Genomic DNA, 15,437 nt, shown 5'->3' with positions numbered 1-15,437 from the left:
GGGCTCCGCCCACTAATCCTGGTTCAGGCTGCCCCACCCCTTTCCCTCCCAGCCCCTCCCCCACAGCTCCAGGGCTAAATTCCTGTAACGAAAGACTTCAGTGAGCATTAGAGGAGGTTCCAGCTCCCACCGTGTTCGCTCAGCTGGACGTTTCGGAGTTTCACCGCAGACGGAAACATGCCGAGCAAGAGGAAGAAGAACAAGCGGAGGATGAGGAGATCGGTGAGGCTAATAATAATAATAATAATGATAATAATAATAATGATGATGATGATGATGATGATTATTAGTATTAATCCAGCAGAAACAAGAGAATCAGTATTTCCTAAATACAGTGTAAATACCTGTTTACAGTATGTTCTCTTCTGTTAGTGAACACGCCCTCTACACACTGAAATATGCCCATTTAAAAATGTTGTTTGTGTTTATTTGTTGAGTTTAACATTTTGGAAAATAAGAAAAAGTTCTTACCCAAACAGTTGAATCGGACTAAAGATGACGTTTATTAGAATTCTGCTGATCTGTGAGCTGAGAGTCTTTATGAAGTGGTTTCTGAGAATTGAGCATCAGAATTCAGTCGTTTCTGTGATCTCCTGTTGATTTTCTTTAGTTAAGGCTCTCATTATTACTCTGTTCCTGATTAGAGTTCAGATCGTCAGAAGCTTCATCTGCCCTAAGTTCTTTGTGCACTGGACCCCCTTTTTCCTTCAGAACTGTCTTAATTCTTTGTGCCACACTTTCAACAAGGTGTTGGAAACGTTCCTCAGAGATTCTGGTTGGTTATTTGAGTTCCTGTTGCCTTTCTATCATCTGGAACCAGTCTGCCCATTCTCCTCTGACCTCTCACATCAACAAGGCATTTTCGTCCACACAACTGACCGCTCACTGGATATTTCCTCTTTTTCTGACCGTTCTCTGTAAACCCTAGAGATGGTTGTGCGTGAAAATCCCAGTAGATCAGCAGTTTCTGAAATACTCAGACCAGCCTGTCTGGCACCAACAACCACGCCACGTTCAAAGCCCCTTAAATCCCCTTTCTTCTCCGTTCTGATGCTCGGTCTGCACTTCAGCAAGTCGTCTTGACCACCTCTACAGGCCTAAATGCACTGAGCTGCAGCCGTGTGATTGGCTGATTAACTATTTGTGTTAACAAGCATGTATTGTACCTAAAAAAGTGGCCGGCGAGTCACTGCACTAAACATAACAGACTGGTCAAATATTTAGTGTGTATCGTTTAGATTTAGGACTCTATCAACAAAATGTCCATGTGTTTTAATGCTAGTTATATAATCTGTGATGAGAGTGATCGTCTGCTCAGCAGCGACTGGACCAAAATTTCAACATTAATGGATTTTTGTTTTTGAAAACGAGTTTTTGAAATGTAATCAGTGCATTAGTGTGTGGTCGGTTACCACACACAGTAACTTCACCACAACTCAGAACCGACCCAAACACCAGGTCTCTCTCGGGTTTCTTTAGTGAGGTTTCTCTTCTTTTCTAAGTTCAGTGCAATGTCAGGGTTGAATTACTGTCAGTGCAGCTGCAGCAGATGAGTGTCGTATCGCCGCCGAGTCTCAGACCCCAAAGGGAAAAAATATATAGGCGTGTATTTTTACATAATCGAAATACGTTCCATCTGAAAGTGGAGGAACATCTCCAGAATCCTGTCTGATGCTCTTCCCTGTCTGATTCCTTTAGAAACGAGTTTGTCTTCATATTAAATCTGATCTAATGGTCCTTTAGCAGGACAGAAGCGAGGGCTGTAGGTACTGATACTCTGTGAAATGCAGGGCTGATCTGATATCTTGTTTATGTGAAGTACATTGTGTGTGAGAGTCTGATTGCAGACGTACGTGGTTAATGTAAAGTACAGTGCAGATCACAGTCAGTACGTTCAGCTACATCTGGAACCTTCATTACACTCAACTCCACACAGGGAATCACACACACTGATAAATTAATATTTAACACACACACTTTTGGCCATTTTTCATATATTGCAAACATTTTCTGAGTGAGATTTTTGGCCGTGTGAGTTTTTATCAGTGCGCAGAAGCAGTGCTGTGTTCACTCAGACTGCCCGTCAATTCTGTTCTCTATCTAATCTGAGTAAATTCCTTCCTTTAAACACTGTAGGCGACACCACTGTGTCAACAGTGGAAAATCTGGAATACTGAGTTTTCTTTGGGGACTATTTTGCCGCACAGCGCCCTGCATGTCTCCCTCCACCATGAATGGAGTTGAAGTTCTCTAAACTCTCATAAAACAGCGTCTCAGTCATCAGGCAGTGAATTCAGAACCAGTTCATGTAGGAACTTTCTGTGAGGAGCTTTTAGAGGGGGATGTCTGGTTCCCATCACCACCACTGTGAACAGCTCTGACTCGGTCAGTTTATCTAGAACAATAAGGACTCTGAATGACTCTGTTTACATCTTAACTAGGGTAGAAAGCTGAATCATTTTTAAATAAGAAATTCAACCTGAAAGAATTACTGCGTTACTACATTCTTAAAGAAGTCTGTTTTAGTGGGCAGATTTACCTAATCAGACCAATCAGAAAAAACAAACACATACTTTGTAGACAACAAATAACGGACAGCTTGACCAGTTCAGGAGCGTATTTTACTCTGTTATATAGATCCTAAAGTGCTTCAGCCTCACAGTGAAGAGAAACACTGCTCAGACACAAGTGTGAGCTGAGGCAGTTCTACACCCACCCACACACACCCACACACACACCCACACACACACACACCCACCTACCCACACACACCCACACCCACCTACCCACACACACCCACACCCACCCACACACCCACACACACACACACCCACACACACACACACACACACACACAGTGAGATTAACTCTCTTTGATTCCATGTGTTCACTTCACTGCTGCGCTCCTACTGCTGGTTAATGAAGCGGACAGTGTGATTATGGTGTGATTACCACTCTATTATAGCTGTACTGTGGTGTGTTGTGGTAAGATTATCGCGCTGCTCGGCTCTCTGGAGCTCATCCGGCTGCTGACTCTGCCACCTTTCCACGTCTGATCTGATTAAAACAATTACTGCCGCCAGTCAAACATCTTGGCTGCTGTTCCACTTTAAAGCTCCCGGTTTCCCTCAGAAGCTCAGAATGTCACTTCATGTCTGCTGCATGCTGATTCATTCAGCTCTCTTATGGACGAGTTTCAGCTTAAGAAAGCCTTTCAGACTTAATCTTAGAAATGACTGTGAAGCTGAGGGTTGAAGATAATACCTAAACCATTAGCACAGAGCTAAAATGCTCTAAATATTAAGCAGAAAAGAGAAAGCCTTAATGTGATCATATTTTGGTTTTATTAATGTCATTTTTGAACTGTTTGATATGTTGTTTGTGTGTGTGAGCAGCAAGCCCAGCGGAGGGCGCTAGAGGAGCAGCATGCCACCGCTGGGAAAGGAACTGTTGGGCTGAGAGTTTATAAAGGCTCTAAGGGCCCAAAAGCAACTTCATCCGAAACTCCAGTGGTGAAGCCCCTGACAGATCCAGTTAAAGCTCTGGATGAAGTCCCTGACTCAGTCGAGCAGGCAGAGCATCATCAGATGGAAACATCAGGAGATGCTTCAGCCCCAACACAAGCAGCTGTAGTAGCTCCAGAACAAACAGCCACAAGGGCTCCAACAGAAAAAGCTGTAGAGGCTCCAGCAGAAGCAGCTATAGAAGTTTCAGCAGAAGAAGCTGTAGAGCTTTCAGTACAGAAAAGTGTTGATCTTTCAGCAGAAGAATCTGAAGAGGCTCCAACAGAAATAACTGCAAAGGCTCCAGAAAAAGCAGTGGTAGAGGTACTAGCAGAAGCAACTATAGAGGTTCCAGCAGAGGAATCTGTAAAGGTTCTAGATGCCCCAGCAGAAGAATCTGAAGATTCTCCAACAGAAATTACTGCAAAGGCTCCAGGAAAAGCAGTGGTAGAGGTACTGGCAGAAGCAACTGTAGAGGTTCTGGCAGAGGAATCTGTAAAGGTTCTAGATGCCCCAGCAGAAGAATCTGAAGATTCTCCAACAGAAATTACTGCAAAGGCTCCAGAAAAAGCAGTGGTAGAGGTACTAGCAGAAGCAACTGTAGAGGTTCCAGCAGAAGAATCTGTAAAGGTTCTAGATGCCCCAGCAAAAGAATCTGAAGATTCTCCAACAGAAATTACTGCAAAGGCTCCAGAAAAAGCAGTGGTAGAGGTACTAGCAGAAGCAACTGTAGAGGTTCCAGCAGAGGAATCTGCAAAGGTTCTAGCACAGGAATATGTAGATGCCCCAGCAGAAGAATCTGTAGAGGCTCTAGCAGAAACCGCTGCAGAGGCGTCAGCACAAGCAGTTGTAGAGGCTCCCGCAGAAGAAACTGCAGTGGAAGAGGAAAATATCTCCCCTCAAGACTCTGCGATGGTAAAATCTTCCTTTTCTACTTTCAAAACAGAGGTGTTAAAAACCAAGTGCTGTCATTTAATTACACATTAATTTGTCCAGTATCTTAGGACAGCAAATTATGTGTTATTTTTAACACAGCCATGGTGCAAAAAAGCAGAATGTGTCCATATTTTTAATGCAGTATTTTATACTAATTAAAGTGTTGGGGGATATGCTATATTCTTTTTCCATTATAAGAAGAATGTATGTGTCAGTTCTGTTATGACTAACAACACACTACATAAGGACCTTAAACATGATTAGAAAACAAACTTTCCACATGGGCCACAAAAAGTACTGTTAGGACAGGAGGTCCCAGATAGAAAGAACCCCTGCCTTTAGCTTACAGTTCCCAAAGCACAAAAAATGACCTACCAAGAAGGAGCACAAATCAGGTCTCATAAGGGACAGGGACCGAGATCAAGCAAGGGACAGGGACAACTTGTGGGACTCAAGGGACACTTGTGGGAAAAGCACTTACACCATTTGAGTGACAGGTCCACTTGCATCACAGGGACTTGGACCACTTGAGGGTCAAGCACTGATGCCATTAGGTACAGGCAGTGGGATCATTTGTTGGTACAGGAACTGGGACCATTTAAGAGACAGAGACCACTTGTGGGACTAGGACCATTTGTGGGACAGAGACTAGGACCACTCAAGGGGAAAGCATTGGGATCAGTTCGGAGACACGGACCACTTGTGGGACAGAGAATTTGACCATTTGAGGAACAAAGGCCACATTTGAGAGAGAGGGGCCCATTTTATCACATGCACTGGGACAACTCAAGCCATCAATATTATGACCATTTGACAGGAACAACTTGGGTCACATGTACTGGGACGACTCGGAGACAAACACTAAAAATTAAGATACAATGACAACTTGTGTGATGAGGACAAGGACTGATAACAGTGACCATTTGAGAGACAGAAACCACTTGTGTCTCAGGGGCTGTGAACAATCAAGGGACAGAAAGGCTCAGTGATGGAACTAAAACTGAATCAGACTGAATCAGCATTTGACTAGGACACTAAATTAGCAACCAATTCAGTGACCAAGTCAGAACTCGGGGCAGCAACTGAGACAAACAGGGGAGCTGCATCAAGAACAAAAGGAGGAATGGGAGCTGAATCTAGTTTTGAAAAGGGCTCAGGGACCAGTAATGTCAGTAAGAAGTTGCTGGCTTAGGAACTGTGTAGAGGAGAAGACTGATGACAGACAGAGAGAGTCAGAAATGTAACAGAGCACTGGAAAATAAACTGTACTTGCATCAGAAACAAGAACAGGTGGTTTAACAGAGAGGGGAGTTATGCACGCTGGATCTGGCTGGGGGCAGCACCGAAAAGGACACAACATCTCTAAAGCTTCGACAAATTTCACCTTAGAGTTGGCTGTCCAGGTGCTAAATCCAGAAGCAGAGTCCTATGGATGCCTGAGGACAAAAAGGCCAATGCAGCAGGGGTGGACCCATGGACAGTGCAGCTGTAGGAACTTTAATAATCTTAGTTAAGGTCTCAGGCTTGAGGAGCACAGCTGATGCTGGTTCAGCAGGAGGCACTGAGGAGCTTGCAGGTCAGATGGCAGTAGACACCATGAAGGGAGGAGCGTTGCTGGCTGAGATCATTTTCCATGTGACCTGAAAAAAAGACCTTGGCTAGAGAAACTTGAAAAGCTGCTCTCCTGTAATTGCCTCTGTCACTTGCACAATGTCTTACAGATACTTTACAGAGTAAACCTTGTGGTTGTGGATCCTTTAAGTACTAAAAATTAAGATTGTGCTGCTCTGTTTAACCCTCGCAAGTTCGAGGTTCACGGTCATATTTATCAAAAGGAGCCATCAGAGAGCATTAAACATCGGCCTGTCTAACCTCGAGTGTGGATAGGATGCTGTTTCTTCCTCATAATGTCCTCCTGGGCCATGTTTTAACTTGCTACATCCATATTTGGTGAGGTCTTCTGTTACACTTGGTGGTGCTGTTATGCTGGAGAAGTCAGAACAAGTTTATGACAAAAAAAAAAAAACAGGATAATGAAACAACCCGGAACAGAGGCATGTCCCAGATACCTGCCGTTCAGCCTCAAAACTTTAGTGCATCTGTCTCGTGTGATGTGCTCTATCACGTCACCTGTATTAGGCCCAGAGCAACTGTCAGACCTTTTTTTTTTTTTTAATTTGTTGTATTTTATTCTGAAGTAGCATCATGCTGTGTGTAAAATAGAAACAAAATACTTTATAATGTAAATTGAAGCCAATAATAGCGATAAAAACATGACATTAGCATATAAATAATCACATAAATAAACAGAAGAACAAATAGAATAATATTGGAATTTTTGTTGTATCCAGTTAAGCCTAACTGTGAGCACCAGCCCTAATACGGCTCTGTACATAAAGACTTGTATTAACAAGACGCTGGTGATGGTGGTGGTGACAGAGTGGAGTTATGGAGGAGGCAGTAATAATCAGTTCCATGTTATTTCATGTACAGTTCTGTGTAAAAGTAAGAGACCATCTTTCATTAGTGTGATGTCATTAAATGGTTGTTTTGATTGGAAATTAAAAGTAAACTAAGCATTAAGTGAGGAAATGATGACCAAGTCCTTTGAATTAAGTTATAATACTGTTTGTGAAAGTGTTTATATAAATTTGCTTATTTAACAGTTCTTTGTTGGCTGTGCAGAACCACTCTGTGCATTATAGTATATTTAGACTGTAGCAGTTTGATTTAAGTACTTTTATTATTTACATTAGAACAATTACATGTTAGTACATATAGCGCCCTTTACAAATATTGGCACTCCTGGAAAACATGAGCCAAACAGGCTTTTAAAAAGGTAAAATATTGCCTTTGCCTTTGATCTTTCATTCAAAATAGTAACAAAAATCAAACCTTTATTTGAAGAAGAGCGAGTGGGAAAAAAAAATATCAACAGAAAATAAATATTTTCTCAATATGTGTGAAATTGTTGGCACCCCTTCATTTAATACTTTACATAGACACCCTTTGCGAAGACAACAGCTCTGAATCCTGAGTTCCTGTAGCTCTTAATGAGACTGGTGAACACATGGCAAAGGATCTGAGACCATTCCTGCACACAACCTCTCTAGATCCTCAGATACACACTGTGGACTCTCAGCCCACAGGTCTTCTAAATGGTTTAGGTCAGGTGCTGGGGTGGCCACAGCAAAACCTTAATTCTGTGGCCAGTGAGCCATTGTGTTGATTTTGAGGTGTGTTTTGGATCATTGTCCTGCTGGAAGATCCCAACTGTGGCCCTGTTTGAGCTTCATGGCTGAGGATCTGCTGGTACTGGATGGACTGTGATACCAGTTATCCAAAACCGCTGTCCAGGGCCTTTTAAAGAAAAGCAGCCCCACAAGATCACGGATCCACCACCACATTTCACAGTGGGGATAAAGCACTTTTCTGCATGGCAGTCTTTGTGTCCACCAAACTCTGGTGTTTGTTGCTGAAACGTCTGTTTTGGTCTCATCTGGACATCAAACACCATCTCACTGAAAGTTGGCAAACTGTAGGAGCTTGAGTTTGTTGATCCTTCACTGCAGAGGCTTCTTCTTGCAACCTTCCCAAACAACTTAGGTGGTGTTTGATTGTAGTTTGGGACATGTTGTATTCCAAGACCTCACTAATGTCTGTAAATCCCCATCTGCGATCCCTGGAGATTCTTGGTCTACTTGAACAATCCTATCCACTATTTGTGGGGTCAGTATAGACATGCGCCCTTTTTTTTAGTAGATTATTAACAAATCTAGTTGTTTTAAGCATTTTAATTGTCACCCTGATAGAGGTTTATCTACAACCCCATTTCCGAAGTTGGGACACTGTGTAAAATGTAAATACAAAAAATTTGCAAATCATTTCAATCTTCTATGTATTTAAATAGTACAAAGACAGCATATCAAATGTTAAAACTGAGATGTTTTATAGTTTTTTTGGAAAATAAATTTGAATTTGATGCCAGCAACACATTCCAAAAAAGTTGGGACAGGGGAACGTAAGACTGGTGAAGCTGAGTAATAAAGAAATGCCTGAAGGTTAACAGGTCAGTAACGTCACACACTTGCCAAATGTTACTGTGATCCCAAAGAGTCTTTTCACCCGTCTGCTAAAGACTGCGCCATCAAAAATAGAGCAACAGTTCAAGAATGAAACGTTTCTGAACATAAAACAGCAAAGAACTGCTTTTCATCATCTGCATGAAAGGAAAATACACTGTAATTTTTAATCTAAGAAACAATAGAATTAGATTAAAGGGTCTCTTTACTTATGGAATCATATTAAGGGCAAAGATTTTTCAAGTGGTGCCAATAATTGTGACAAACAGATAAAAAAAAAAAATTTATGACTAATAAAATTAGTCATAAATAATATTTGGTGGAGGGCACGTTCACATTAAGTATATTTACGTTTCTGAACATTTATATTTGAATATATTTCTATTTTGGATTGTTGAACAGAGATATTTGGTGCTGTTCGTCTCTCGGGCTGTTTGTCAGGATGTCGGTGTTCAGGAATTCAGCCCCATCAGCACATTCTGCTCTGTTTACACCCCTAAACCCCAGAGTTTATCTGACAGAAGACAACATCCACCACACCCCCCCATCCCCACCCATCCCCGCACCACACCCCCTCGACCCCACCCACATTCCACTGCACCCCCTCCTCCTGAGCGTTCTCCTGAATGTTCTGGACATCTAGGGCGTAAACAAAACACACTTTCTCCGGTCACCTGTCTGTAGGTCAGTGCTGGAGGCGAAATGTTTCGCACATTTCCTTTCACGGTTTCTCAGGGATGAATGATTTGAAGCGTCTGCGTTGTCCTGAATCAGCTGGTTCAGTCTGAGCACAGACACCTGTAGATTTGATAAACAGGGTTAAAAATTCCTGCCTGTGGCTTTAATGGTTCATTAAACACATGAAGAAGATCCGAGCAGTCGGAGCAGTTACTGTGGAAAAGGTTCCATTTTGCATTCATTCAATTTTCCATCATTCCTACTTCAAAGCTGTGATTAATGATGATAAATCTATCAATAAAAAAAAACCCAAAACAAACTAAGAGGAAAGAGGCGAGAGGTCTTTTTTTACTGTGATTTTCCTGCTATTATTTTATTATTTTACGGCCAATTAGTTCATTATTAGCTAACAGATGATTGCCGGTGTAGTTCCATCGGGATTTGGCCAGAGTTGAGTGCTGTGAGCTTTAGAGGGGTTTACTGTGTGACGTGCGGAGTGTGCTCAGTGATTTGTGTCTTTACAAAGGTTTCTCTTACCTGTACAGGTAAACATTGAGGCTGAGGAACATGCTGTTGCTCTGGTGGTCAGAGAGGACAGTGCTGGACCAGCTGAGCAGGAGCCAGAACCCGAAACCGAAACAGAGTCCAAATTGAAATCAGACGATTGTGCAGCTGAAGCTGATCCTGAATCTGCTTCAGAAATGGCCACACAATCTATTCCTCAAACAGACGAACACACGGAAACTTCTGAGGTGCTTCACTGCTTTTTGATCTATCTATCTATCTACAGTGTGTGCAGATTTATTAGGCAAGTTGTATTTGAGAGGATTCTGTTTATTATTGAACAACAACTATGTTCTCAATCAACCCAAAAGACTCATAAATATCAAAGCTTAATATTATAGGAAGTTGGAGTGGGTTTTAGGGCGATCTTAGGAAGATATCTGTTTGGGCTGTAACTATTACTGTGCAGAATTATTAGGCAACTTAATAAAAGCCAAATATATACCCATCTCACTTGTTTATTTTCACCAGGTAAACCAATATAACAACACAAAATTTAGAAATAAACATTTCTGACATTCAAAAACACATCAGTGACCAATAAAGCCACCTTTCTTTACGATGACACTCAAAAGCCTTCCATCCCTGTCAGGTGCTTGATCTGCTTACAATGAACATTGCGTGCAGCAGCCACCACAGCCTCCCAGACACTGTTCAGAGAGGTGTACTGATTCCCTCCCTGTAGATCTCACATTTTATGAGGGACCACAGGTTCTCTAAGGGTTCAGATCAGGTGAACAAGGGGGCCATGTCATTATTTTTTCTTCTTTTAGACCTTCACTGGTCAGCCACGCTGTGGAGTATTTGGATCCGTGTGATGGAGCATTGTCCTGCATGAAAATCGACTTCTTCCTGTACCACTGCTTGAAGAAGGAGTCTTCCAGAAACTGGCAGTAGGTCTGGGAGTTGAGCTTCACTCCATCCTCAACCCAAAAAGGTCCCACAAGTTCATCTTTGATGATACCAGCCCATACCAGTACCCCACCTCCACCTTGCTGGCGTCTGAGTCGGAGTGGAGCTCCTTGCCCGTTACTGATCCAGCCTCGGGCCCGTCCATCTGGCCCATCAAGAGTCACTCTCATTTCATCAGTCCTTAGAAAAATCAGTCCTTAAAAAAGTCTTAAGATATTTCTTGGTCCAGTCTTGACGTTTTATCTTATGTTTCTTGTTCAAAGGTTGTTGTTTTTCAGTCTTCCTTACCTTGGCCATGTCCCTGAGTATCGCGCACCTTGTGCTTTTTGATACGCCAGTAACGTTGCAGCTCTGAAATACGGGCAAAACTGGTGGCAAATGGCATCTTGGCAGCTTCACGCTTGATTTTCCTCAATTCATGGGCAGTTATTTAGCGCCGTTTTTTTTCAGCACGCTTCTTGCAACCCTGTTGGCTATTTGCCATGAAACGTTTGATTGTTCGGTGATCACGCTTCAAAGGTTTGGCAGTTTCAAGACTGCCGCATCCCTCCGCAAGACATCTCACAGTTTCTGACTTTTCAGAGTCCGTCAAATTTCTCTTCTGACCCATTTTGCCAAAGGAAAGGAAGTTGCCTAATAATTAAGCACACCTTATATAGGGTGTTGATGTCATTAGACCACATCCCTTCTCATTACAGAGATGCACATCACCTGATTGGCTTTCAAGCTTATACAGCTTGGAGTAGGACAACATGTATAAAAAGGATGATGTGATCAAAATACTCATTTATTACTCATACTCTATCTATCTATCTATCTATCTATCTATCTATCTATCTATCTATCTATCTATCTATCTATCTATCTATCTATCTATCTTCAGAGAGAATAACCGAGGCAGAGGAAATAATACCTGTGAGTTATTTTACTCACTTTGTCTTCTCTTACGCTAAAATGAGGACAGAGTCTAATGAGACACAGTTACAGGATCATTCTTTAAAAAACAGAAATCCTCCCGTAATTGGCCTTGAGTTCCTCTCATCACTGCAGAACTTGCCCCCCAGAGTAACAGCAGATACTGAGCAGGTCAAGCTTGACTGTGGTTTGTGAGTCGCTGTGATGATAAACGTGGACTGAAGTAGATCAGCGGAGATAAAACAGCAGCAGACACCAGGAAGTCGAGTGTCGTTTGGTTCCGATTCACTGATGTTGTTGTATCTGTTGCAGTTTGAGGATCTCGGATCCAGAGAAGACTTCACAGTGGAGACTAGCACTGCAGAACCAGTGAGGAACCGCATCTCACAAACACACACACTTACACAAACGCACACTTACACTACACAAACACACACTTACACACACACACACTACACACACAAACACACACTCAAACACGCACACCCTTACACTACACAAACACACACACTCAAATGCACACACTCTTACACACACACAAACACACTACACACACACAAACACACTACACAAACACACACACACACTCAAACGCACACACACACTCAAACAAACAGACATACACACTTACACTACACAAACACACACACTCAAATGCACACTTACACTACACACACACACTTACACAAACACACACACTACACACACACTCAAACACACTCACTCAAACACACACACACACACTACACACACTACACAAACAAACACACACTACACACACACTCAAACACACACTACACACACACATTTAAACACACACAACAAGCACACACACTCAAACACCCTACACACACTCTCACACACACACACTTAAACTCACAAACACTACACACACACCCAAACACACCACACACACTCACACACTCAAACACACACTACACACACACACACACTCTCAAACACACACACTCAAAAACACTATACACACACTACACAAACAGACAAACACACACGCTTACACACACACTTACACACACACTACACAAACACAAATGCACTCTACACAAACACACACTACACACACACTCTCAAACACACACTCAAACACACACACACTACACACACTTACACACACAAACACGCACACACACTCACACACACACACAAACACACACACACTCAAACACACACACTCAAACAACACATACACACACTATTATCCACAGATTTGTACAGTCTTGTGACCTTTTGACCTTTTGTCCTGAAGCTGCTGTGTTCTTGTCCTGATCCGGTTCCTGAACCTGAACTTCTGTCTAAACACATCACTCCTACCGTTCCATCACCCACACAGGTAACACATCCCCTCACTGTTGGAAAAACCCATTACAGCCATTAAGCGTTTCTGTGGTTCCTGATGGTTCTGTAATGTGTTTTGTCTTTTTTAATGTGTTGATAAAGGATCCTAATGGTTTAACAGGTAGGCGGGGTTTGAAAAACTTTCAAACACTAAAATGTGTTTCAGGATGTTTCAACATATAAACCAAATATACACTGCTCAAAAAAATAAAGGGAACACTCAAATAACACATCCTAGATCTGAATGAATGAAATATTCTCATTGAATACTTTGTTCTGTACAAAGTTGAATGTGCTGACAACAAAATCACACAAATCTTCAATAGAAATCAAATTTATTAACCAATGCAGGCCTGGATTTGGAGTCACACGCAAAATTGGAAAAGTGGAAAAACACACGACAGGCTGATGGATGTTCCTGTTAAGCAGATTCAGGGAATATGAACACACCGAGCCCCTGTGTGTTAGTGCAGTGATTCCCAGCTCCGCTCCATTTTAGCGCCTTCACTGCTCCAAACACACCTGATTCACCTGATCAGGGCTGGCCTTCCCTAAAGTCTTAGCTGAAAGGTTATCCCTGAACGGCAGAGTGAGCACTGCAGGGAACACTCTCTCTGCCTGTACTGTCAAGAGGATTTTGGAGAATCGGCCCAGCTCGATAACTGGAGTATTTATAACATTTACATTTACGGCATTTGGCTGACGCTCTTATCCAGAGCGACTTACAATTTGGTCATTTTACACAGGTAGGCCAAGGTGGTGTTAGGAGTCTTGCCCAAGGACTCTCATTGGTATAGTGTAGGGTGGGGGATTGAACCCCAGTCTACAGCGTAGAAGGCAGAGGTGTTAACCACTACACTAACCAACCATGTATTAAAGTATAAATGTATTAAAGTAGGAAAAGCAGTGAAATGTGTAAGGCAGTGTTCCTCTGACAGTCCTGTGAGCCTCTGCTTGAAACCAGTCAAGTGTATTACAGTGTAAATTGAATTGAAAAAGTAATAACAAATCTGAGTACAGATACACCTTCAGTTTGGCAGAGCTGGAGCGTGACCATGAGGAAACGACAGACAGGCGCTTAGTCTTCTCAGACCTTTAAGATGATGAAAACCAAACGCCAGAAGCATTTTGCTTTTCCATTTGAGCTTTTCCAGCTGTTACCCAGACTCATAAAGGAAAAACACAGTTTAATTAGCTTTGACTTCACATTTCAGATAGAAAACGTCAGGAACACGCAGCCGCGCAGCTGAGCATGAATTAAAGGTGATTTCTCTGTTGGGTTTTTATTTCTACAGAGTGAGGACGGTGTGGAGGCTATCGGTGGACTCCTGACTGCTGCTAAGGCTTCCATTGATGGTTAAGGCACGAGCGGTCAGTGTGAACTTGGTCATCACACAGTGTTGATGGTAAACTCATTGATCAGTCTAACATCATCTGTGTCTTTGTACAGTTTAACCCCAAAGACCTGTTCTCAGACACACGCTAACAAAAAGGAAGTGAATCTAAAAGTGGCTTCCTGACTTTCCCGCGAGAGCACTGCTTCATTGTTATAAATGTGGATTGTAAATGATGTGTTTTGCATCCTCTAATGATCTAGAATCGTTTTGAAACTACTGAAAACTGCTTTCTAACTGGATGAATGTTTGTATGTTTTTTACTGGAGATTTGATGTTTCTGGACTGGACCAAATCTCCTCCAGCTACAAGTAAGATCCAGTATGATGACTCATTCTCAGAATGATCAATAATTAATCCGATTTTCTCACAAACGCTCCCTGTGAATAATCCTGAAAGTATTTTTACAGCAGAAATGTTTGTACTTGTCTTCAGCTTTTTAAAAGTGAACTGTTTATGATTTGGTCTGGGAATCTGTTCAGTGTCCTTCTTTTAAGATTACCTTTCTTTCTGTATTTTGTAGACTAGATGGATTAATATAAAGCATGAGTAAAATATATAAAATGTGAGTTTGACAGTGTGGAATTTCTTCATTTTCAATAAAAACTCTCTGCGGCCACAGATCTGCTCCAGTATTATTGACATTCTGTAACTGTGTCATGTGAATCCACCGCATTAGTATCAAATACATTAGCTTGAGTAATCTTACCTGAGTACTTTAATTGAGTATCATTTAGGAAAATTCGTACTCCAGTACCAAGATCCAAGATTCCTAATTTCCTTTTTTGGGGTTTCTGTTCTGTTTATTCTGCTCTTGTCCTGCTTTACTTCTTCATTTTGAAGCAGAACAGAAGAACAGCATCTAATAATCTTTCAACACAGACTCTTACTTTCCAGCTTTTTATTTATGCTCTCTGTTCCACCTTAAATGGGACACCTGTTACAATTTATCCAGGTGTAACATGATTCAAATGAGCCTCTGCTTTCCCTGATCTTGTTAGCCACTTTTGCTCATGCAGGTCGGCTACAGCACTGCCAGTTTCATGTAAACGCTGTTGGATGTTACTCAGCAAATTATAAAAATGACCCAATCAGCT

At 42.0% G+C, this 15,437-nt stretch overlaps 1 protein-coding gene across 1 annotated transcript; it reads left to right on the top strand.

Moving 5' to 3' along the window:
• Positions 1-127: 127 nt before the first annotated feature.
• On the top strand, positions 128-14,916 carry si:dkey-164f24.2 (fibrous sheath CABYR-binding protein). The gene is made up of 6 exons (XM_017685371.2): positions 128-222; positions 3,396-4,418; positions 9,745-9,951; positions 11,903-11,959; positions 12,858-12,941; positions 14,242-14,916. Exons 1-6 carry the CDS (start codon positions 178-180, stop codon positions 14,305-14,307), a joined length of 1,482 nt encoding a protein of 493 aa, XP_017540860.1. The 5' UTR covers positions 128-177; the 3' UTR covers positions 14,308-14,916.
• The last annotated feature ends 521 nt before the right edge of the window (positions 14,917-15,437 follow it).

Source organism: Pygocentrus nattereri, chromosome 29 (genome assembly GCF_015220715.1).
Source record: "Pygocentrus nattereri isolate fPygNat1 chromosome 29, fPygNat1.pri, whole genome shotgun sequence".
NCBI lineage: Eukaryota > Metazoa > Chordata > Actinopteri > Characiformes > Serrasalmidae > Pygocentrus > Pygocentrus nattereri.
The sequence above is the reverse complement of the archived record's forward strand: the minus strand, read 5'-3'. Positions and strand labels throughout refer to the sequence as shown.